This window comes from Suricata suricatta, chromosome 7 (genome assembly GCF_006229205.1).
Source record: "Suricata suricatta isolate VVHF042 chromosome 7, meerkat_22Aug2017_6uvM2_HiC, whole genome shotgun sequence".
NCBI classification, from domain to species: Eukaryota; Metazoa; Chordata; class Mammalia; order Carnivora; family Herpestidae; genus Suricata; species Suricata suricatta.
The window spans coordinates 29,682-52,963 of NC_043706.1; the positions used below are offsets into that span (position 1 = coordinate 29,682).

Below are 23,282 nucleotides of genomic sequence, written 5' to 3' on the forward strand. Positions count from 1 at the left end.
TGGGAGGGGCCATGCTGACCCCTGGGGTGAGTGTGAAGTTTGCACTGGGCGAGGCCATGCTGATCCCTGGGGTGAGTGTGACATCCACACTGGGAGAGGCCATGCTGACCCCTGGGGTGAGTGTGAAGTCTGCACTGGGAGGGGTCATGTGGACGCCTGGGGTGCCCCAGGACCTGCCGGAGGGCCAGGTAGAGGACGGGCAGCAGCCAGCCAGATGGGAAGGAGCCCAGCGAAGCAGCAGGTGGAACTGGAGAGAGGGTAGAGAAGGAGCATGTGCTCTGCTGTGTCTGACGCAGCTGGGGTCCTGGAAAGGTGGGGTCAACAAGGTGTTGAACACTTGCATCGGAACTGGGTGCTGATAACGAGGTGGAAGGATGTGCCGAACGTCGTGTGCAGCTGCAGGCACTCTGTCCACCTGCTCTGTGTCCCCAAGGACGGCCACTATGGAGCGCAGGCACCAGGCTCTCTTGACTCTGGCTTCCAGGAGGGTTTAGCCAGGGCAGGGGGTGGGAGGAACCTGCGGGGATTAGAGAGGAGGTGACCAGGGAGGTCAGTGTCCAGCCCCGTGCCCTCCGTGGCCTCGCCCTTCCAGCTCCAGGGCTGAGAGCTCATGCCATGGGTCCTTGTCACTTTGCCCGAACCCACACATCTTTGCAGGTCCCGGCTGTGAGCTCTGATCTGGACGGTGCAGCGTCTGACGGCCGCGGCTGCAGGGGGATCTCGCACGCAGCCGGCCCGGGGGGAGGGCAGGAGCCAAGCCCCCAGCGCAGCTGCTCCCCGAGGCTGACCCACAGATCCTGGGATAATGAATGGCCGCTGTCAGCCGCTAACTTTGGGGCCAACGGGCTTAATGCAGCAATGGCTAACATGTGTCAGCTGCTCCACACATTTTCAGCGTTTGCATCATCTCTCAGTTTTAATATTGAAAAATGTTCACTAGGATTTCAGATTCGGTCCATACATAGTGGAGGCTTTTAAAATTCACATCACATTCTCATTGTTGTTCTGTGACACTGTGGTGAGAGATCTCTGCGTGAGTGGCAGGATGGGAATCACTGAGACATTGTTGGACGGAAAGAGCTCTGCCGGTCGTGACTTTATTATGCCATTGTGCAGGGTTTGCGGGCGGACAGGCAGTTTTTAAAGCGCTTCGGATTAATAAATAAACTTTGGGCATGTATACTTCTAGAAATCGTGATTATTCAGGTATTATTACCTGAGCAGTTATTACCCAGCAGAAAAAGCATGTACTAACGCAGACACTGCACATACTAATGGTTTCGCGGGACTCTACAGACTGCAGTCCCCACACCTGGCCTGCGGAGCGTTCCGACGACAGAGGCGACAACTGCGCTAGGACAGCAGAGCGCAGAGCGCGGGCCGTGTCCGCGGCGTCCCTGAGCCCCACGCCTGGACGGGGAGGGTGCCGAGGACGGAACCCCACGCCCGGAGCAGGGAGGGTGACGAGGACGGAACCCCCAGCCCTGGACGGGGAGGGTGACGAGGACAGAACCCCCAGCCCTGGAGCGGGGAGGGTGACGAGGACGGAACCCCACGCCCTGGAGCGAGGAGGGTGCCAGGGACGGTACCCCACACCTGGACGGGGAGGGTGCTGAGGATGGAACCCCACGCCCGGAGCAGGGAGGGTGACGAGGACGGAACCCCCAGCCCTGGACGGGGAGGGTGACGAGGACAGAACCCCCAGCCCTGGAGCGGGGAGGGTGCTGAGGCTGGAACCCCACGCCCAGAGCAGGGAGGGTGATGAGGACAGAACCCCACCCCCTGGACGGGGAGGGTGCTGAGGATGAAACCCCACACCTGGACGGGGAGGGTGCTGAGGACGGAACCCCACGCCCTGGACGGGGTGGGTGCTGAGAACGGAACAAGCAGGGTAGGTCCCCACTCCCCGGGCCTTTGTGGAGACTCCTTCAGCAGCAGCCGTGACTTATGAGCATCCACATCCCCAGGGCCTGGCCCAGGACCCACGGATTAGGAGCAGGGGGACACGCAGAAAGAGAAGGCTAGAGCATGGAGACAGTTTGACACAAACAGACTGCGGTGGGGGAAGGTGTGCAGTGTTGTGCCTGACAGTGATATGGGTGTCTGGCTTTGGTACCTACGTCCAGGTTGTTTTTTCCCATGTGTTCAAAATGACTGTGTGTTTCCTGTTATGTCTAGGGTTCTATGTATGATCATTAGATTAACTTTAATTTGTTATTCAAATACCCTGTATCTTTATTAGGAAAATCTTATTTTGTGACTCAAATATTCTCTATCCTTACAATATTTTTTTGTCTTTGAGTATCAGTGACTGAAAGCAATGTGTTTTAAAATCTTCCATAAGTTCTTTTTGTAACTGACCATGAATTGTTAGATGTGTTAGAGCTTAGAATCATTAGTTTGCAGATAAATTTTTTCTTTTTACCAGAATGTAGTGTCCCTGTTTCCTGAACCAAATAATACTTCTTGCACTGAAGTATGTTTTGTCTGATAGAAAAACAGTTGCATCAACTTTCCCATCACCATCACTGCCCAATATATTATTTTTAATCTTTTTTTTTTTAATCTTTGTTGGGTCCAGTTATCTTTATATCATTGTTTCTCCTCTCCTGGTTTGGAAGCTACATATTTTGTTTCTCTTTATCCATAAAATTTTACGTGTCTACTTGAATTAACAAAAAAATAAAGTGTATCAGTGTCCCTCTGTCCTCCCAGCAACAGGAGACCTTGGACGGTTTTAACTTGGAGCACCCCTTCATCTGCACGATGCTATTCTTCATAGCTTTGTCCTACATCTGTGTTGTTTCCAGTCTCCTGCTGTGATCATGATGCTGCTAAGTGGGTGCCTGGCCCTGGCTCAGGTCACGATCTCACAGTTTGTGAGTTCGAGCCCTGCGTTGGGTGAGCTGGAGCCCTGTTTCTGGCAAAACAGGAGCCCTGTGTGAGCACCACTTCTCTCTCTCTCTCTCTGCCCCTTGTGAGACTCTCTCTCTCTCTCTCTCCCTCTCTCTCCCCCTCCCGCCCTCCCTCTCTCCCTCTCTCTGCCCCTCACTAACTAATGCCCTCTCTTTCTCTCTCAAGACAAAACAAACAGACAAACAAACAATAAAAGGGCGCCTGGGTGGCTCAGTCAGTTAAGCATCTGACTTCAGTTCTGGTCATGATCTCACAGTTCATGGGTTTGAGCCTGGTGTTGGGCTCTGTGCTGACAGCTTGGAGCCTGGGGCCTGCGTCAGATTCTGTGCCTCCCTCTCTCTGTCCCTTCCCTGCTCACGCTCTGTCTCTCGCTCAAAAATAAAATTAAATAAAATTTAAAAATCACTGCTGCTAAGTATTTTTCTGCATCCCTCCTGATGTATATATATGCAAGGGTTTGTCTGGATATACACATAAGTGAAATTTGGGCCATAAGGTGGTATGTTTTCTGTTCTAGCAGGCAATGCCAAACTGTTTTTTGAAAGTGATTGTATTAATTCACACTCCCACTGGTGGTGTCTTAACTTCCTCACTGCTCTTCGTGTTGGTAACGTTAGCTCTGGAAACCTGTGCCCAGCTGGCAGATGTAACAGACTCTCACTGTGGTTGTAATTTGTATTTCCTGGTTGCTAAAGATGGTGGCTTTGAATTTCCTCTCTGGGTACTGCCTGCTCACATCTTTTGTATTTTTCTCTGCGACTTTTTTGCGTCTTGACATGCAGTTTTTATACACTCTGGATTCTAGTCTTGTGTTCATTATACGTATGGTCAATGTCTTTTCCTGGTTTGTGCCTGACCTCTTCACTCTCATTTGATGTCATGATCAGAAGTTCTTAACCTAAATGCTGGGGAACTGATAGATCCATATATACCTTTGTGGTGAGTGTTTGTTCATTTATTTACTTATTGGTCTTACTTAAGAGATCTTCCCTTACCCCAAGGTCATGGGGATATGCTCTATCTTACCTTCTAAATGTTTTACAACATTTCCCTCAGATTTTGATGTGCAACTTACCTGAAAACAGCCAGCACACTCTTTGTCTTGATATGCCTCCAAGGAGTACCTATTATCACTGGTCCATAGAATTAAACGTTTCTTTATGTTTGCTCACCTGTTGGCCAGGTCAGAACAGCCACACGACACTGTTGTCAGCAACAGCATTGCTGAGTCTTACCCTGAGCCAGGCAGTGTGCCCAGCACTGTCACGTGTTGTGAGATAGTAGGACACACGTGCACACACACACGCGCACGCGCACACACACAGCTCTCTGCCTCCAGCTCCTGGCGCAGAGCCCCTAAATCCCTTGTAATCTCCTAAGTGCTAAGAGCATTAGCGAACCTCTTGTTCTGATTAGGGGACTCTGAGTGGGCTTCCGGATAGGGACTGGTCACCAGAAAGGCCAAACCATGATTGGAAGCTTGGAATCTTCAACCCTATCCCTTACGCTCCAGAAAGGGAAGAGGGGCTGGAAATGGAGTTAATAATTCATCCTGCCTACGTGAGGGAGCCTCCATAAAACTCCAATAGTACAGGGTTGAGAGAGCTTCCAGCCCAGTGAATACACCCACAGCTGGAGTGCGATGCATCCCAAGTCCGTGGGGACAGAAGGTCCCATGTTTGGGACCCCCATGCATTCCCTGTGTCAGTTCATCTGGCTGTTCATATGCACCTTTTATCATGTCCTTAAATAAACTAGCAGTGTTTCTCTGAGTTCTTTGAACCACTCTAGCAAATTAATGGAACCCAAGGAGCTAGTTAGTCAGAAGCACAGCTGATCACCTCGGCATCTGAAGTGTGGGGGGACTGAGCCCTCCCCTAACCTGTGGGATCTGATGCTGTCTCCAGGTGGAGAGCATCAGAATTGAGTTAAATTATAGGACACCCAGCGGGTGTCACAGAGAATTGTTTGATGCAGGGAGAATTCACACACCTGGTGACCAGAAGTGAGTGTGTTACATGTGAATAGGACAGAGACTCACAGTAGGAAAAAGCTGCATGTTTCTCTCCATAGAAGGAAAAACCCGTGTTTCTAATTGTACATGTATTGTTTCATTCCCTCCTTACAACAATCCTAAGGTAGGCATTTGTTCCCAGTTTTCAGACAAGGAGACTAGAAGTTTAGGGAGATTAAGGAAACCTCTCTAAGCTCACACAAGTAAAACGTGAGTCAGGATTTGAACCAGGGTCTCCCTGTTTCTAGAGCCCCTGGTATCCACTGAGCACAATGGTATGAGGTCATTGCTTTGCCAGGGGACCTGGGAGAGAATGCATGAACTTGGTCCCCAGTCTTATGAGAAGCAAGGTGATGCTTTAGGGGGAAGATGCCCACTCCTCAGGCCCTCAAGTACACAGCTCCATGAGGATAGGCATTAAGACTCACAGGTGGGAAGGATCCTATAGTCATTAGTCCCTGGGCTGGCGGGATGATCCGTCCCTGAGGTTGAATCATCAAGCCCAGAGCAGGGCCCTCATTTCCCGAGGGGCAGGCACCTTGGTTTGTATAAATACTCACTGTCCCTTCTGCATGGTTCTCTGGGGGGCACCCAGCCACTCTCAGCGTCCTTATACAAAGAGACTTCTGTGACCAGATGATATGGCAGCAATGGCTCAATTGTCATGAGCATAATTAGCTCTGTGTCCTCATTGTAAAGGGGGTGGAGAATATACAAAGATAACAGTCACTGGTGAAGGCCACAGAGTCCCAAATCAAAGGTAGTGTGCACAGCGGTTCCCACTATAATGTTTTTGCTCTTCCGGAGGTTTGAGTACATGTTTTAATTCCCCGTTCTGACTCTCAGTCAATGAAGCCGCACTGCTCTTTGAATTCAGGACATACCAGCCCCAAAGACACAGGCCTACTCCCTCCTTCTTCCGTGGGGCTGTGAGCTCTGCTATCTGGTTCTCTCTGTCTGGAGTGCTGCCTGGACTTATTAGCCCAGATTTTTCACTTTGACCATAGACTTTTCAGTTACATGTGGGAAAAAGAACGGAGCACATTCAGTTTGACCCTGACTCTGCAGACCGTTCACTGAGCCTCCTGCCAGGGTCTCATTCTAGAAGAATTTGTCCCAAGTCTGAACCCCAGCATTAAATACTTACTAAATGCCAAACACAGTACCAAGCCCATTACATGTTGTGATATTGTGATTCAGTCAGATGAGCAAAATATAGTTCTCATATATATTTGGTCTTTTTCTACAGTTCCTGGCTCATAGCTCCCAAAACCTTGGAATTTCCTGAGCCATCTTTTGTTACAATGGTGGCTCTCTTATCCTGTTTCTGAAATCTCTTCAGAGTCACAAAGGACAAATGGATCTCTTATTGTTGATGACAGGCCCCTCTCCTCCACAAGTGGGCTCATGTTAACAAGGTGACTTTCGGGGAGCACATAGGATGAGAACTGGTTGCCAGAGGGACCAACCAGGGATCAGGAACTGACCCCATTTCTGGGGAGTGAAGGGAGGGGCTGGAAGTTGGCTCCGATGGCCAGTGATTTGATCAGTTACACCTCCACGTGCCACGTGCTGGTACCCAGGCTTCACCAAGACAGAAGTCCCTTTGTTTGAGACCTGCCTTATATAGCTCTTTATCTGGATTTTGATTCAGATCTTTTCATATCCTTTGCAATAAATCAATAATCTAGTGCGAAAACAGATTTCCTGAGCTCTATGAGCCACTCTAGAAAATTAATTGAACCCAAGGAGAGGGTCATGGGAACGTCTATTTAAAAAATATTTTTGTGTACACATTTAGTCTTATTGTAACAAAGCAACTTATACACTTTTAATGTTTAAAACTGAGCGTCTTTTCTTTCCAGTGAAACAAAAAGAAAATTTGAAAATAAACAGTAACAAAATTACAAGAGAATGTCAATTCCAAATAAGATCCTACAAGTTCTACTGATTCTCCCATCGGGCAGGGCTCAAGTCATCGTTAGGTGAGAATTTTATTTTAAAAGTGTCATCGTCAACTGCAAGGACGTCCGTGAAACGTCACAATTAAACACGCCAAAGGAGAAGCCATGTTGTCAAAATGCCCACTTAACCCACCCAAACCTCTCAAACCCACCCTTTGCTGACCTTCTATAATCCTATTTTTTAAAGTTTTTTTTCTTTTTTTTAAACAAGAGAAAGTAGACAGATACATGTTGGTAAATGCTAACTGCCCATGTTCACACAGAGACACAGTGTAATCTCTGAGCCCAATATACAGAGACAGGAGGAAAAAAGCTAGGGTTCTAGGCACTACTACACAGGGGCCTAGCACCTCCGGCTTCCAGCAGAGCTAAGGGAGCAGAAGGTTTTTTTTTCCCACAGAACGGTGGTGTTGATTCCATAAAGTTTTTGTTGAGACAGGAAGGAATAAAAATGAATTTGGAACAGAAAAGATTTTTTTCCCACTGTATTCTGCTCAAGGTATTTCCCCCCAAAATAAGTCGAGAACCATGGTAAAAAGGGAGAGAAAAGAGACTTCAAAAAACAGGGTGAATGAGCACAAGAGGAGGAGTGGGCGGGGGGGCGGGCAGGGGAAAGACTGCGAGTTGCTCCCGGGGACTGGAGAAAATCTGAAAAGGAAGGTTGGAATCCATCAGGGTTCCATTAGTCATCTTCTCCTTCCTCCTCCTCCCCTTCCTCCCCCTCATCCTCATCTTCATCTTCTTCACCTTCATCCTCATCTCCTTCTTCATCAATATCTTCCAATCCTTCTTCATCATCATCTTCTTCTTCGTCTCCTTCCCCTTCTTCATCATCCATATCAGGAACCAAGTAGTACTGTAATGGATTTGACCAAATGTCATCTTTGCTGACCTCCTAACTCATCTGCACCACATCAGAATGGTCAGTAAACCAGGTGGGAAAGCTCTCTGTCCTCATGCTGTCTCTTCCTGCTGGCTTTACTCCGTGTTTGACTGGAACGTTTCGTCAGAGCCTTTCCAGATTTCCATCTGGCTTCGGTGGTCTTTGAAGATGAGTCACCACTCTCATTTGGATGAAATTCTTTGGAGAGAACTTTCTTTTCCAAGTAAGGGTTTGCATCAAAATAAAAATCTATTTTGTAACCTGATTTAGTATCTCCAAATTCTGTCACTTCAGCTCTTGTCAAATAATGCAGCGCCTCCTCATCCTGCTCCCCAAGCAGTGCAGACAGTTGTGGATGGTTGACAAGTGTTGTTACCCAAAAGTCTGGGATTTTGGCAATCAATTCTGACCTTTCCTGAAAAAATGGTTGGCGGAGTTTGTTATATTTCTGTTCTACTTTCTAAATCTCCTCACCGGCTTGTTCATTATGTCTGTCTATTTCATTTTGTACTTCATCAATATGTCCTATTGCTTCTTGCTGTTCTTCTCCCTTCGGCAAGTGCGGAGAGGTGGATGGTCTCCTCCGGCCTGGGGGCAACAAGCAGTCTCGGTTTCTTCCTTTGAAGCAGGAGCAAAGACTGGCGTTTGGGGCCATGCTGTGAGGAAAGTCCACCAAACTGGGCAGATGCAGTTCTGGAAGAAGCTCCAATAACTCTTTTTAAAAATTGTTTTAATGTTTATTTTGTTTTAGAGAGAGAGAGAGAGAGAGAGAGAGAGAGAGAGAGCAAGAGCGAGCGAGCACCTATGGGGAGGGGCAGAGGAGAGAGAGAGACACAGAATTAGAAGCAGGCTCCAGGCTCCAAGCTGTCAGCACAGAGCCCAATGCGGGGCTCAAACTCCCAACCTTGAGATGATGACCCAAATGTGCCAAAGTCGGATGCCTAACCATCTGAGCCACCAGGTACTCTGACTTATGACTCATAGCCTGTGAGTCAGAAGCATAGGTGTCAACATAGGTTTGGGGTTGGCGTCTGCAGTGGAGGGCAGTCTAGTAGGACTGAGCCCCTAACCTGTGCAATCTGGGTAGATAGCGTCAGAATTGGCAGAATCAGAGGGCACTGCCGGTATCGAGATAATTTGTGCTGGTGTCAGGAAAACCCATGTGCCGCCTTTGGGACTGGGTTCCAGAATCATATTACATGTGTCAATCCATCTAAACCATGTAATAATCTTATACATCAGGCATTCTGATCTCTTCTTCACACGAGGAGACTAAGATTCAGAAAAATTAAGAAACTTGCCTCTGGTAGAGCTAGGATTTGAACTCATAATAACCAAGCCAAAGGGCTATGAACCATACCAGGTCCTGCCGGCCACACTGATTGACCCTGAGGTCGTTTTCAAGGGTCACGGGACACTCACAGGCTACTGACTTGCAATCTGGAACAAAAGTCAGCACCAAGCCGACCAAAGCCTCTCTCAGGAATTTGGGATTTGAAGGTCTGGTCTGCCAGGTGACAGCTGTGATTTAAAGCCCTAACTAAAGTGAAGTCCTCCTAATACCCTCTGAATGAGAACTTGCATTTGAACAAAACTCTCAACAGTGAAAAGTTTAGTTTAAACACTAAAGTTTGCAAATCAGGGCGGGGGGAGAAGCATGTAGATGGCGGCAGCTCAGCCCAGAGGGTCCCGCCCAGGTTACAGAATGTGTATGTGATTGTGAAACACTTCGACAACAAGCTACATTGTTTTCACGTAGTGTCTGCCTCTGGAAGGCAGTGACAGCCTAACACCAGAGGACCTGATGCAGGATGACTGCATCCATGGACAGAAAAATCACAGCGCTCATCTCCAAACATGAAAAGAGGTGTTTGATAAAGCTTGAAACCCAGGTATTATTTGAAAAACTCTAAGAAAACGAGGAATAGAAAAGCACTCTTTAACTTGACGAAGGCTCTCTACCAAGAAATCCACAATAGTCGTAGACTGACCCAAGGAAGCTTCGAGAGCTTCTTCTCATGTTCAAGAGGGACTAAGGGTGGCCTCTGTCAGCCCCCTCAGCAGCATGCTGCCCGTCCCTGCCCACACCACAGGGAGCGAAATGCAGTAAGAGGTACATAGACTAGAAGGAAAGAGTCCAAGTGTTACTTTCAGATGATAAAATTATAACAGTTTTCTACATAAATAAACCTATGAACACATAAACTATTAGAATTCATAAGAATGTGGCAAAATTGCTGAAAAAAAGATTATCAAAATCAGTATTATTCCTTCATATCAGCAATAACCAATATGAATTATAATTTTTAAAGGGAAGTTTTATAATAGCGATGCCAGCCCTGTAAATGTCATAGCATTCCCAGAAGGTACAGATTTTAGGAAGAGCAAGTTTTGTTTTTATATAAAGTATTTCAGATCTACAGAAAACTGTTCTAAGTAGCCTAAGGAATACTCCTACACTGACCACTCAACTCCATCAAACCTTTATCCCTTGATGAACATGATCTAGTCCCCCCCCCCAGAAAATAAAACATTACACAGACAGCTGAGAGACCTGTGTGCATAGTCCTTTTCCAATCACAGGCCGCCTGCCTTCCTGACCAGCAGGACCCACTGCCGGGTTTGGTGTGTGCCCAAGTGTGCTTTTGAAGAGTATCCACACATATTCGTGTAACTGCGATTCATTCATTTTAACTGTTGCATAGTACTGTACTATATGAAGAGACCACGGTCTAGTATCCGTTCTGTAATTTAAACTGTGCTGTGCAAACTATCATGAAGTGTTTCATCGCACATTTGTGTGAATGTTTCTCTGAAGGGAAAATTACCGGGTCAAAGGACCGGCATGTTACTAGGTATCGCCAAACTGTTCTCTGAAGAAAATCTCCAAATCTCATTAAAGTCATAAAACGAGATCTACACAGTGGGAGTGAGATCACACATTTATGGGTAGGGTAACGATGTCCAATTTTTTTCCAAATTAATTTCTCTCAGTCCTCAAATTGAATAAAATTTCAATCAATGCCGATGCAATTTCAGTTAAAAGAGCACCAGGACATTTTTTTTTTAAGAACCTGACAAATTGATTCTAAGTTCATAAATGTCTACAGATAACTGAGATACACCTGAAAAAGAAGCCAAAGGGGGTAGAGCTGTCCCATTAGACATTAACTTGCACTCCAAGGTCATCTCAATGAAGCACAGCACGAGCTGGTGCTGGAGAAGACAATTAGATTCAGACAACAGAGTAGAAAGCTCAGAAACAACTCTTTCATTCACGGGAAGCTGGTGTAACAGAAGTGGCACTATGGTCTGTAGGAGTGAAATGGATTCTTCAAGTACGTGGAGTTGAAGGAACTGGCTTACTATATGCAGAAAGTCGGCATCTTTGTCACCCCGGATAAACGAGAGATTTAATGTGAACAGTAAGTTATAAAACTACTGGGAATATATACAAACACACTCATGATCGTGTGGTAGTGAAAAATATCTCAAAAACAAATCATAGAGTCAAAAGTTTATTAGATTTATCATCAAAATTCAGGATTTCTATCTAATGAATAACACCACTATCAAAGTTAAGAAATTAGTGACATTTTCAAGCCTAAGATGAACAAGAGATTAACATCTAGAGTACGTAAGAGATTCCTGGAAGTCAATGAAAGAAAGATGGGGATCTGAAAGATAAAGAAATGACATAGAAAACTCCAGAAGAGACGCACAACCTCACCGACAGAAAAAGACAAACAGTTTAAAAATGCAGTATCAGTTTACAGTCATCAGATTTGCAGAAACAAGCAAGTTTGATAGTACCTATTGGTGTGGAGGGCTGGGAAGCAGGAATCCCAGGGCACCTCCGGCAGAACTATAAGTGGGCACAGCCATCTTGGGGAGCAATCTGCTGGTACTTAAGGAGGTTAAGTGTGCAGACCCCGCCATCCCTCCTGGGGAACATCTGAGTCAGGTCTGGAGGGAAAAGCTTGAGGCTGTTCATCTATGTTGCTCATTATCATAGGCAGAAGGAGGTAACCTAGATGTTCTTTGCCAAAAGAAAGCAAAATAAACGTGGCTGACGTGTTCCTTAGAATACTGGTCAGCTATTAGAAGCCATAAACCAGATGTATATACAGCAACACGACTAGATCTTAAATCCGAGGTATTAGGTTTAAAAAAGGAAGAGAGTCCTGTACTACTTGTATGTGCAAGGACCCCTCTGTATCCGAGGGTTTGTGAAAACATTTGAGCGCCGCTGCCCGTGCGGGTGAAGAAAATGGGAATGGGAACTGGAGAGACAAGAAGACCTTGCACGGTTTTGCACACAGTACCATGGACTATGACTGAGTCCACTCTCTGCACTGGGAATCCAAGAAAAAGGAAAGAATGAAAATGACTGAGAAAATAAAGGGCACAAGTAAAGCCAGCAACTCTGCTGGCACATAGGAAAACCAGCCCAGCCAGCAGAGCAAGGCCTATGGCCAGAGGCAGTGCTGTGGCTGGCTGGCTGTCATATCCAGCCTGCTGTAATTACAGTTCTTGGGCTTTGGACAGACTCCGCCTGGGCCCCCTGGGCCCCGGGGGTATATCCGAGTGTGTGACAGCTCCTCACGTAAGCCAGCAGCCAGGCACTTGTTTTGTGGAGTCTCTGTATGCCTCTTGCTCGGTAGGGAATAGAGCTCAGCCTCTCACATTCCAGGAGACCAGCAAGGCTTCCAGAAGCATTGAGCCCAAGGTCAACTGGGCTGAGGCTCCTGTGAAGGTGATAAAGGCCAGTTTTACATTAAAAACATTGCAACACAAATATTTTCAGATTTTCCAGTGGGGCCACCAAGTGGATTCTTTCCCTCGAGGCAGCTTCAGTCCTCAGACGCCTAAACTTTCCCCTGAAGCCTCTAAATTCTTTCTTATGTAGAGCAATTTAATTTTGGCCCAGAGCCCCCGCACTGCATACCCACACCCCTAAATCATTGGACCACTCACGGCAAAAGTAGCAACTTGGAAATACAGTGTAAGCAGCTCATTTGTTTTTCCCATTTCACACTCGGCCAAAAAGCCTGGCCTGTCCAGAATGCGAGTTGAGTGCATAGGAAGTGAGACAACACCTCATCGTCCAACAGACACGGGAATAATACAATTTGAGAGGTTACTTAGACCTGAACTCAAATGTCATTTTATTGAACAGTGGGGTCTGGTTCCACTGCCATCAAGCAAACTCGGAGTTAAAAGGAGGAACAGGATTGTGTCATAGTCAGATTCCGTTGAGTTGCAAGTTTTCAGCGTTTGGCTGGTTCGTACACTTGATTAGGACACTACGAGAAAGAAACATGACCTGAATGTCAGAACGTAAGGGGGCCTGGGTTCGCCCCGTAAAGACGGGAGCATTTCCACACGCATGTCAACTGCACAAATCAATGCAGGCCAAACGACGTTCTGTTTTCCCATGATGGTTATTTTGAAGCTTTGGCGGTTTCGATTGTACTGGTGTTTTGTTTTGTTTTTCAAAGCGCGCTGGCTCCCGGCCGTGAGAGTGTCCGGGAGCGGCCCCTGGGCTCCCGAAGGCTCGCTCGGCCGCTCTCCGCCGCAGCGCCCCTCGGACGCCCCCTCAGCCCTTCATTCGGGCAGGAACCTGTTTCCCAGACCGCTCCGATGGAACGAGGCGGCCAAAGTGGGGTCGCGCTCCACCGCAGGACTGAGCGCAGCAGGTGCAAACCCCTGGATGCCGTGCGCGCGCCGCCGAGCTCAGGCCCCGCCCGCTTGCGTCCGCCCACGCGCCCGCCACACGCCCCGCCTCCACACCGGCTCCCGACGCAAGCACACCTGCCCGCGGGTCTCCCGGAGGTGCAGCAGGGGGAGCCGCGCGCCGCTGGGACACCCTCGGAGCTCCGGGGGCAGCGAGGCAGGTCCTGCTGGTTCCGGGTGAACCTCATCGGCTTCCTGTCCTCGGAGAGGGCCGTGCTCCCGCTGACTGCAGGAGGGTCCCCAGTCCCGGCCCCTGGGGGCGGAGTGCGAGATGGCGAGGGAGCCCTGGCGCGCATGCGCTGCTAAGGGGTGCCCAAAAGCGCTCCAGCTGGTGCCACCTGCCAAAGCCTGGCTATCCTGAACCTCGGCTTCCCCTTCTGTTCTGTAAGGGCCCAGACGGGAGCAATTGTACCCAACCCGCAAGTGCTGCTCTGCTGTGAGATTTTGCTTCTCAAAGTGCAGTACCTGAACTGCCTCGCCAGGGCGCTTATAAAAGTGCAGAATCCTGGGGACGCATTCATTCCGTTAAGCGGTTAAGCATCTGACTCTTGGTTTCAGCTCAGGTCATGATTTCACAGGTTCCTGGAATCAAGCCCCGCATCAGGCTCTGCGCTGACATTGAGGAGCCTACTTGGTATCTCTCTCTCTCTCTCTCTCTCTCTCTCTCTCTCTCTCTCTCAATCTGCCCATACCCCGCTTGCTCTCTCTCTCTCTCTCTCTCTCTCAAGATAAACAAATAAGCTTTTTTTTAAATAAAAATTCAGAATCTTGGACCCCAGACCTACTGAATCAGAATCTGCATTTTAACAAGATTCCCCTAGGTGTTTTTCTCTTGCACATTAAGTATGAGAAGCAGAATATGGTGATATTTGTGGAAATAGTTTCTTAATTAAGCACCAGTTTCAAAGGAAAGGCTGTATTTTAAATGCATACAGTATCTCTTCAAGTCAGCAGAGTCTGGCACAGTGCTGCACATACACACAACCAAGAACTTCACAAATCGTTTTGAGGAAATAATGTCTACACAAGTAACAAACTCGAGCCCTCACTATGTGACAGGTGCTATACTAAGCTTTTTGCACTATTACTTCATTTACCTGGTGGCTACGTATGGGGCTAGAACTAGTGTGTTTTCCATTTTAAGTGAAGAAACTGGAACAAAGAGGCTCAACGGCTTGCAGGATGCCTCATACCCAGCAAGAGCTGAAGCAGAGCCCGGTCATCAGGCTCCAGACTTCGTGTATTTCATGTCTCTGTTTGCTGCCCTGGGTTGAATGCATGGATGAGAGAAAGGCTCCCGAAACCCCCAGTTGTTTACCTGAGTCTGTTTCCAGATGATGCACCAGGCTTTCTGAGCAAAGCAGAAGTAGAAAGGTCTGTGACTTATCATCTCTTACAGGTACTTTCCAGGGCACACCTGGGGACCCCGTGGGGAAGGAGGAGAAGGCATCTGCTCCATGCCTCCTGCTGTGGTCTAATGGCACAGGAGCAGCCCCCACCCGCCAGTGTGTGTCCCTGGGGAGAGAAGATGCTCTGGGGAGCAGAGCTTGGAAGGCAGGGGAAGGTGGAGAGGGATTGGGGGGCAGAAGGGCAAGCGGCGGGGTGGGGTGGGGGGAGCCACATAGGGACAGCTGATAGCCCTTCCCTTTGACCTGAGAAGGTCCTCAGCATCTCTGGGAGGGGCAGGATTTTCCTGTGGACCTCTTGGATCTTCTTGACAAGGGCAGGAGAGATGGTCTCTGGACTCACGAAAGTCTTCTCACACCTGCAGACAACCAGTTCCTCCAGAATTAGAGGAAGATCCTTTAGGAGAATGTTTGGGGCCTGTGGAGGCTGCAAGGGCAGAGGTCCTTACCCTGTTTGCCTCTAGAGACCAGTACAGGGTCACTAGGAAAAGGAAAAGGCCCTTAAACTCCTCTGTGATTTGTTGCTGCCATTGCGAGAGGAAAGGGGATGGGGAGAACAGAGGGGATGGAAGAAAATGGGCTGTAGTTTCATCCTGGTGGGTCACCCACCACATGACCTTGAGCAGCGCCCCCCAACCCCTGTCCCACCCCTTCATGGTCTCTGCTTCCTCTGCAGATCAGAAGACCTGCAAAGCCCATTTAGATTGACAACTCGAAAAGTATGGAGACGCTTCTTGGCTCATGGGCCCCCGGGTTAGAGGCCTGGGTTCAGGCCCCTATGGGTGCACAACCTCAGGCTGTGACAACTGCTCAGGAGCAGAGCACCAGAAGGCACAGGCACTTGGGGCAGAGGAAGGGAGAGTAGCCAATATCCACCCTTGCAGCAGCTGTCCCTTTGCAGTAGTGTTTGTACATTCTGAAGGAAATGGGCAGTTGTGGGGGAAATGACTGAAGACAGGCTGGCTGGCCTTCCCACGTTCCGTGCTTACTGTGTTTTATAGAAGAGCTTCCCCTCAGAATTACATTTTACATGGTGTTAAATACTGACTCGAGTACTAATAATTTCGGGAATTAAATACATGTTCCTGGATCAGCCTAAAAACCTGAGTATTGTTTGTGTCTTCAGTTTTAACGGGAAAATGTGTCTCTGATACCAATCAGTTTAAAAAATGAACTCTTGGCACACAGATCTTTGAGTGGAGGCTGCCTGTGTGTGAGTCTGCCGAAGGGGTTTTGCATTTCTGTGCAGCCAGCTGGGGGGCAGGGTACAGAGTGACCCCCAGGGTCCAGACGTGGGGAACACAGGTGAGAAGTACAAAGTATACCCATGTATGAAGGCGGCAGGCCTGGGAGGAGGCCCTACCTGCTCTGGCCGACTCGGACATCCTGCCAAAGAAAAAGAGCGTACACTCAGTGTCCACATGTTCTTCACATCCTTTCTCCTTAACGTATTGGTTCAAAGTTCTCCTCTTCCGGTACGTTCTATGTGTCTAATTACCTACCCATTAGACTGTTCTTTTACATCATGCCTCCCTGCCTAGCGGGGGACTCCGGCCAGGTCATTTGAGCTCACTTCTTTGTCTTAGCCTTATCTTGGGAGTGTGTTCTGCCTCCAATGATTGGGAGATGGCGGGGGACAGGGTCCAGGCTTTGAGTTACCAGCCGGACCCGATGTGACACAGGATAACGTGAGGAGTATCACGACAGATGTCACTTAGGGAATTCTCTGTGAGCCAGGACCATGCTAGTCATTTTGTATGGATTGTTTCTTATCTTTGCAAGAGCTCTAGGAAGGAGGTTCTATTATTATCCCCATGTTTAGGGGAACCTCGAGGCTCACTCAGGCCACACAGCTGGAGGAGCCTGCCCTCACACCCAAGAACAGCTGACTCCAGAGTCTTTGACACGACCACAGTGCGGGGACAGTCATCCAGCCTTTCGGGTCTGCCCCTCTGTAGCCTCTCTGGGCTGAAGGGACCCGAAGTTACCAGTGTCTCCCAGCAGCAGTGACCTATACTCCCCTCTCCTGGCTCTCTGCAGCATCTCCCAGCCCTCAGCTGCCGTCCCTTCCTGAGCAACTCCTCTCCCATCCCATGAGGCGGGTGATGGAGGGCCCCTGACTTATAGCAGGACACTTGCCAGCTCCTGGGCCGCGGCTCCAAGCCTGGCGACCTCCTCTGAGAACCTGGAGGCGTATTCTTCTCTCTCCTGGCAGAGCTGCACCTCCAGCTCACTCAGCCTGGCCAGCAGGAGGCGCCGCTGCTCCCCCAGCTCCTGTTGCAACTTCTCAAACAGTTTCCACCAGCTGCTTCTTGCTTTCGATGTGAGTCTGTGAGGGACAAAACACAGGCATGGCCAGGAGGAAGCTCGAGAAGCGGGGCAGGAGGAGGGTCGCTGGTGTACTTACTATCAGGAGCGATAAGGACTACCCGGCTCCCTCGGGTCTCAGGGTAAACTCAGCGTGCTGAGGGCTGTGCTCTGATCCTACCTGAGATTCTACCGTCATGCACAGTGTGCCCTCAGAGCCATGCTGAACTTGCACTCTAACCACCCCGCCTCTCCTAGGGTCCCCGGGGGACGGCTGTAGTCATTAGTCAGAGAGCCACGCAAGCACAGGAAGCGGGGTTACAGCCAACACGGACTGCACAGCCTTGGTCTTAGCCTCCGACATCGCCTCCTGCAGGGCACCCTCTGAGGGGAGCACAGGGATGCTGGAGCTCTCTTCCTGTCCCAGAACCCTGTTTCCTTGGTCAGGGTGCCGGAAATGCTCAGACTGCAGCTCTTCTCTGGGATAACCATGCAGCTGGGAGACAGGGCTGCCAGGGAGCCACACCATTCACCCACCGTGCCCGGGGTCAGCCTCCTGGGCAGCCTAGAAGGCAGGCCCTCGTATACACTTCCTGACCCCAAGCTTCCCATCTGAATGAAGGCAGTGCTTTCAGACAATGAGACTGGGACGGGGAGAGCTGCTGGGGTCCAGGAGACCCAGGTTCTACAGGCATGTCATCGTGAACGTGGGCTCTGCTGTGTGGCCTTGGGAGCATCACTTTCCAGGACCTCAGGTCTTTGCTCTGTAAGGTGGCTGATAAGTGGATCTTAGGCCAGAAGACATCAGAACCGTTTCCAGCTGTGATGCTCTAGGACTCCACAGCCGTGACCCGAGTCCCCCTGTGCGCGGACAGGGAAGTGAATGAGAACAGTTCGCCTCTCCTGCCAGGCTCACAGTCTGCTGAGAAAACCGCTGAAAGAGAAGGTTCCCTGCAGCTCTTTACCAGAAGCATTTGGAACTTCGGGTCTTCCTGACGCTTCATGTCCTCAGTCTCTTCTCTCTCCACCCTCAGGGCTTCCAGCTGAGACCGAAGACCTTCCTGTGGGGAGAAGAATGGGAAGAAAGGGGTGGCTTAACTCACAGACACTAGTTGACTGCCGAGTCCCAGTCACATGCTGACCATTGAGGGATCCAATGGTGGAGAGAGCCAGTCCTTGTCCCTGAACAGACCAGCACGTGGAGACGAATCAGTTAGGACAAAACTGGCAGCCAAGGTGGGAAAACAGAGGGCACGGTGGCGGGCCGGGGGGGGGGGGGGGGGGGGGGGGGGGGGGGGGGGGGGGGGGGGGGGGGGGGGGGGGGGGGGGGGGGGGGGGGGGGGGGGGGGGGGGGGGGGGCGGTGTCTCCGATGGAAAGCATGTGCAGCGGGTGTAGAGGGGAGGAGGGTAATGCATGCCCCTGAACTGCACACGTAGAAATTGCTAAAATGATCTAAAAGGAGTGCGGGGAGAGAGAGCAGTGTTGGAGGAAGCAGCTACAAGAGAAGAGGCCAGAAGCCCGAAGGCGCTGGTGTCCAGCGGCTGTCCACCTGGACGCCTGGGCCCTGATAAGGGTGGCTGGGAGACGAGGTGCATCAGGGACCCACAGGAAGATTCTGAGCAGGGGAGCAACATGGTCTGCTGTGTGTTTGCAGATGTACCTTGTGGAGGATTGGAGGGTGATTGGAGACAGAGCGAGTGGAGGCAGTGAACACGTCTGAGGCCATCCAATGTCCGGGGGAAGCGCCGAGAGCCTGGATTTGGTGGACGTTGTGGGGATAAGGCCTACTTAAAGGCTCAGGAGGTGCCTCTGAGAAGTCACTTGTAGACCTGGTGACTGGATGAGGAGAGAGACCTGTGGACACAAAGGAGGGGCAGTGTCCCTAAGACTGGATGGGCCCCGTCATGCCCATATTCACAGGGAGGAGCCTTGCCAGCTAGTTGCCCTTGCTGTCCCCTCCCGCCACGTCCCTTTGAGCCCAAGAGCCGGGGCTTTGCTAAGTCTCCAGTGTCGGTCCCAGGATGCCCAGCTCACAGGCGCATATGGTCCCGAGCACGGCCAGGTCATGCTTACCATTCTTGGTGTCCACCACTGAGGGGCCTCCGAGGCTGGAGCTGAAGTCCCCACAAGACTGTGAACAGCCACACATCCAAGGGGCCCCATGGCCCTCTCTGTCTGGAGGTGTCCCCCGTGTCCCTACACTGGGGTCCCCTGACGTGGCAGCCATGGCCCATCACCCAGACCCCTACCCTGTTCCCTTCCCTTCAGGGGACACCGCCCCACCCCGAACAGCCCAAGGTACCGCCAGGCTTCTCACCCGGGAGGGCTGAGCGGCCCCGTCCAGGAGGCGCACGCTGTGGGCCTGGTGAGAGGGGCCCTCTCGACAGCGGGCGCACAGGAGCTCAGCATCGCGCCCGCAGAAGAAGAGGACCTTCTCCCCGTGCTCCTCACACTGCATCTCCTCCAGAGTGCCCAGCGGCACGGGGACCGAAACGGGGTCCTCGTGCCCCTTCTCCCTGCACGGTGGACAGAGCAGGACCTGGCAGGACGGCTGGGCCCCCATCCCGGTGGGCGGGAGGAGGCACAGCCGGCAGAAGGGGTGTCCACAGGCGACGGTCACTGCGTCCTTTGGGGGTCCCTTGCAGGCGGGACAGGTGTCCTCATGGGAAGGGGCTGGGGCCATCATGGCGCCTTCCCCAGCCTGTCCACTGAAGCCTCCTCCTCATGCCACACAAATGCCCTTTCCCGAGAGAAGTCACTTTTGGGTGAGTCACGGAGCGAAGACAGCAGAGGCTGGGACAGAGAAGCCGCCTGTGCTTCCCGGAACCAGCCCTCAGCCGCGTGGGGTCAAACTCCAGCGCACCTCGAATCCCCAGCACTCCCCAGCCTGGTCAGCCCTCGGGCTCTGAGGTGTGTCCAGGGCCCGGGCAGAGACGCTCCTGGGGGCCCCTCCTCTGCCCCGGCTGGCCTCCTCGGCTCACACCCCACCAGCCCCAGAGTCAGTGTCCACAGACAGGATGACACTCAGTCACACTGTGCTTCAATTTTACTTTTAACTTCAGGAGAGAGAAGGCAAGAAACTGCAACGCGAATGACCTCTGTTGATAGAATTTACAAAACCTAGCCCCGGAGAGAACAGACGTGGGCACATTCGTGGTGACTTACTATTTTCATATTATTGTGTCCAATTTGATACCAAACCAATGGGACAGGGATGATTACCTTCTTTTTACAGACGAAGACATGTGACTTCCCTTAGGTCATGGAGCTGGGAAGCTGCGGGGCTGGGGTCAGTCTGGGCCTCCTCCCCCGGCCTCTTGTCTACTGGTCTCCTCTCCCGGCCTCCTCTCCCGGCCTCTTGTCCAGGCTTCATCTCATGGCCTCTATCCAGGCCTCCTCTCCTGAATTCTTATTCTGGCCTCCTCTCCCGGCCTCCTCTCCCGGCCTCCTCTCCAGGCCTCCTCTCCAAGCCTCCTCCCCTGGCCTCCAGCCAGGTGCTCCTCCAGAGCCCCGGGCACAGGTGATGGTCACACAGCTACGGTGCTTCATCTGATCCCCTGCATCTGAGGATAAACCCGAAGAGAACTCCCACTGTGACATGGACCGATCCGCCCTGCGCTGGTCACTCCTTCCCGCCTGTGCCCCCTCCAGCGGGTGCAGCCCCAAGGTCCCCGGACGGCCAGGCCTGGAAACGTGGCCAGTCCCAGCTGAGATGTGCCGCACAGAGTACACCCCGATTTCAAAGACATAGCACCAGTTAGAAAAAGCACAAACTCTCTCGTTCTTTATCTCTAGACCAATTACATGTTGAAATGATTGCATCTGGGGCTAAAGAAAGTCTCAAACTTAATTTCACTTGTAGAATACGGCTGCTAGGAACCTCTGCTTGCATCTGTGCCTCACCCTCTACTTCCACGTGGGACACACAGCTCTGACTGCATGTCATGGTCGTCCACCTTCCTCCGGGCGCCTTGGCAAGAAAAGCCTGGCTTTGCCTAAGCTACACACTGACAGCACGGATGCCCCAGGGCTGGGGTGGAGGGTGTGCACAGGAGTGCCGGCTGCTGCTATTTTTGTCTGTCTTCCTCCAGGCGGGGTTTGGTGCAGCCTCCTTGGAAGCCCGTGGCAGGCGGCCGGGGGCATCCCTGGGCCTGTTCCCCTGGGCAGACCTTATCTGGGTCCTGACACCCCAGCCTGCTGACTGCCCGCCCTGGGCCCACTGATACCTGTAATCTCCCTGGGGACACCTTGCGGGGACTGGGCCAGTGTCTCTGCTCTCTGACTCAGTCTCCCTCCCGCCCCCAAAGGAGGGACTCTCTCTGTCAAGTGTGGGCAGTCGAGATAGCGGCACTGACGTGTGTGTGGATGGCTGGGAAGGGACGCTGAGCCCCAGGCTGAGGGCACCAGCCTCAGAGTAACTGGGGTCAGCCCTGGAGCTGTGGGCCCTTCGTCCCCCTCCCTCTGCTGCCTGTCCATCTGTCCTGGACCGTGTGCATCTGTTGCTTGGGACGGAGACAGAAGACTCCGGGTGTGTAGGCAGATCCCTTGCCGCTGGGCGTGCGTGTGCCCGGGACATGAGGGTGCCCGTGCGGGTGTGAGATGTGCCCGTGTCCGCCGTGAGGATGACCGTGCGCCTTACGGCTCCCCCAGCCAGGCAGAGAGGGCGACCTTGACGAGCCAGCAGGCACAGCGGCACCATGGCCTCGGCCACCTCTGTGAGTAGCCTCCTGGATGAGGTCGGCTGCCCCATCTGCCAGGGCACCCTCAGGGAGCCGGTCACCATCGACTGCGGCCACAACTTCTGCTGCGGCTGCCTGACGCGCTACTGTGAGGTCCCGGGCCCGGAGCCAGAGGAGTCCCTCGCGTGCCCGCTCTGCAAGCAGCCCTTCAGGAAGGAGAACATCCGGCCCGTGTGGCAGCTGGCCAGCCTGGTGGAGAACATCGAGCGGCTGCAGGTGGACAAGGACCGACAGCCAGGGGACGTGGCCCGGGAGCAGACGGATGGCAGGCTGTGCGAGCGGCACCGCGAGAAGCTGCACTATTACTGCCAGGACGACGGCAAACTTCTGTGCGTCATGTGCCGCGAGTCTCGGGAGCACCGGCCCCACTCGGCCGTCCTCGTGGAGAAGGCTGCCCAGCCCCACAGGGTGAGCCCTCTGCACCCCTCCTCCCTCGAGTGCCCCACACCGCCCGCCCCCACCACCCTCCCCTGTCCAGAGCACCCACTGTCCCCACCGCCTGTCTCCCCACAGGAGAAGATCCTGAACCACCTGAGCACCCTCAGGAGAGACAGAGACAAGATTCAGGGCTTGCAGGCCAAGGGAGAGGCCGACATCCTCACTGCGCTGGTGAGTAAGGCTGTCGACACACAGCCTGAGGCAGCGGGCTGTGCGGAAGGGGAGCTGGGAGGCTGGGCAGGGGAGGCTGAAGTGGAGGCTAATCGAGGAGGCTCTACTGGGAGGCTGAGCAGGGGAAGTTCTGAGAGGAGGCTGAGCAGGGGAGGGTCTGTTAGGAGGCTGGGCAGTGAAGGCCGAGCAGGAGAAACCTTGCTAGGAGGCTGCGCAGGGGAGACTGAGCAGGGGAGACCCTGCCTGGAGGGTGGTGTTGGGCGGGCATCCTCATCTGCTGCCAGAGTGGCCTGTGGCAGCTCAGGCTCCTTCTCCCGTGTGACTCACCGTAGCTGTGGGCCCTGTCTGGCGGCTGCCGCTGTTGTGCCCGGGATGGCCAGAGTGCAGGGAACCAAGGAGGTCCTGCCTGAGTCCTTCCAGTCAGAGAGGGGTGGGAGACCAGATTCCAAGGGAGGAGGGGAGCCTGAGGGTTCGGGGAGGAGGGAGGGAAGCCAGGAAAGGCCTGAGCGGCTCCAAGGACACTGTGTGCTGAGTCCTGCCCCGGGACCACCCGCAGTCAGAAAGCAGAGGCAGCACAGCGCTTGCGTGACTAGAGCGGGTCAGGAGACGTGATCCAGGTTCTGGGGAGCTGCGTGGCGCAGGGATGTGGGGGCCCCACAGCAAATGACGAGACCCTGGGGGAGGAGGAGAGTGAGGCAGGAGCCCCT

At 52.1% G+C, this 23,282-nt stretch overlaps 2 protein-coding genes and 1 pseudogene across 2 annotated transcripts in view; 1 reads left to right on the top strand and 2 right to left on the bottom strand.

Moving 5' to 3' along the window:
* The window catches only part of LOC115296406 (tripartite motif-containing protein 26-like), a 24,590-nt gene extending 4,677 nt beyond the window's left edge, over positions 1–19,913 (bottom strand). The window contains 11 exon segments of the mRNA XM_029944871.1: positions 1,313–1,410; positions 7,642–7,750; positions 13,571–13,798; positions 14,088–14,095; positions 14,832–14,864; positions 15,166–15,278; positions 16,283–16,305; positions 17,059–17,212; positions 17,214–17,248; positions 18,192–18,287; positions 19,545–19,913. Coding sequence (XP_029800731.1) covers positions 1,313–1,410; positions 7,642–7,750; positions 13,571–13,798; positions 14,088–14,095; positions 14,832–14,864; positions 15,166–15,278; positions 16,283–16,305; positions 17,059–17,212; positions 17,214–17,248; positions 18,192–18,287; positions 19,545–19,913 — 1,266 coding nt within the window.
* Positions 7,510–13,843, bottom strand: LOC115296541 (annotated as a pseudogene).
* A 1,710-nt stretch (positions 19,914–21,623) lies between the features above and the next one.
* LOC115296407 (tripartite motif-containing protein 26-like) lies at positions 21,624–22,985 on the top strand. Its single transcript, XM_029944872.1, has 3 exons — positions 21,624–22,374; positions 22,480–22,575; positions 22,908–22,985. The coding sequence occupies exons 1-3, from the start codon at positions 21,925–21,927 to the stop codon at positions 22,983–22,985; spliced, it is 624 nt and encodes a 207-aa protein (XP_029800732.1). The 5' UTR covers positions 21,624–21,924.
* Positions 22,986–23,282: the final 297 nt, after the last annotated feature.

Excerpts from the sequence above, each read along its gene's own strand:
- LOC115296407 (XM_029944872.1), top strand. The coding sequence starts at position 21,925 with ATGGCCTCGGCCACCTCTGTGAGTAGCCTCCTGGATGAGGTCGGCTGC. Across the intron at positions 22,375-22,479 it reads AGGCTGCCCAGCCCCACAGG|GAGAAGATCCTGAACCACCT; the intron begins GTGAGCCCTCTG and ends GTCTCCCCACAG. Across the intron at positions 22,576-22,907 it reads CCGACATCCTCACTGCGCTG|CTGTGGGCCCTGTCTGGCGG; the intron begins GTGAGTAAGGCT and ends GACTCACCGTAG.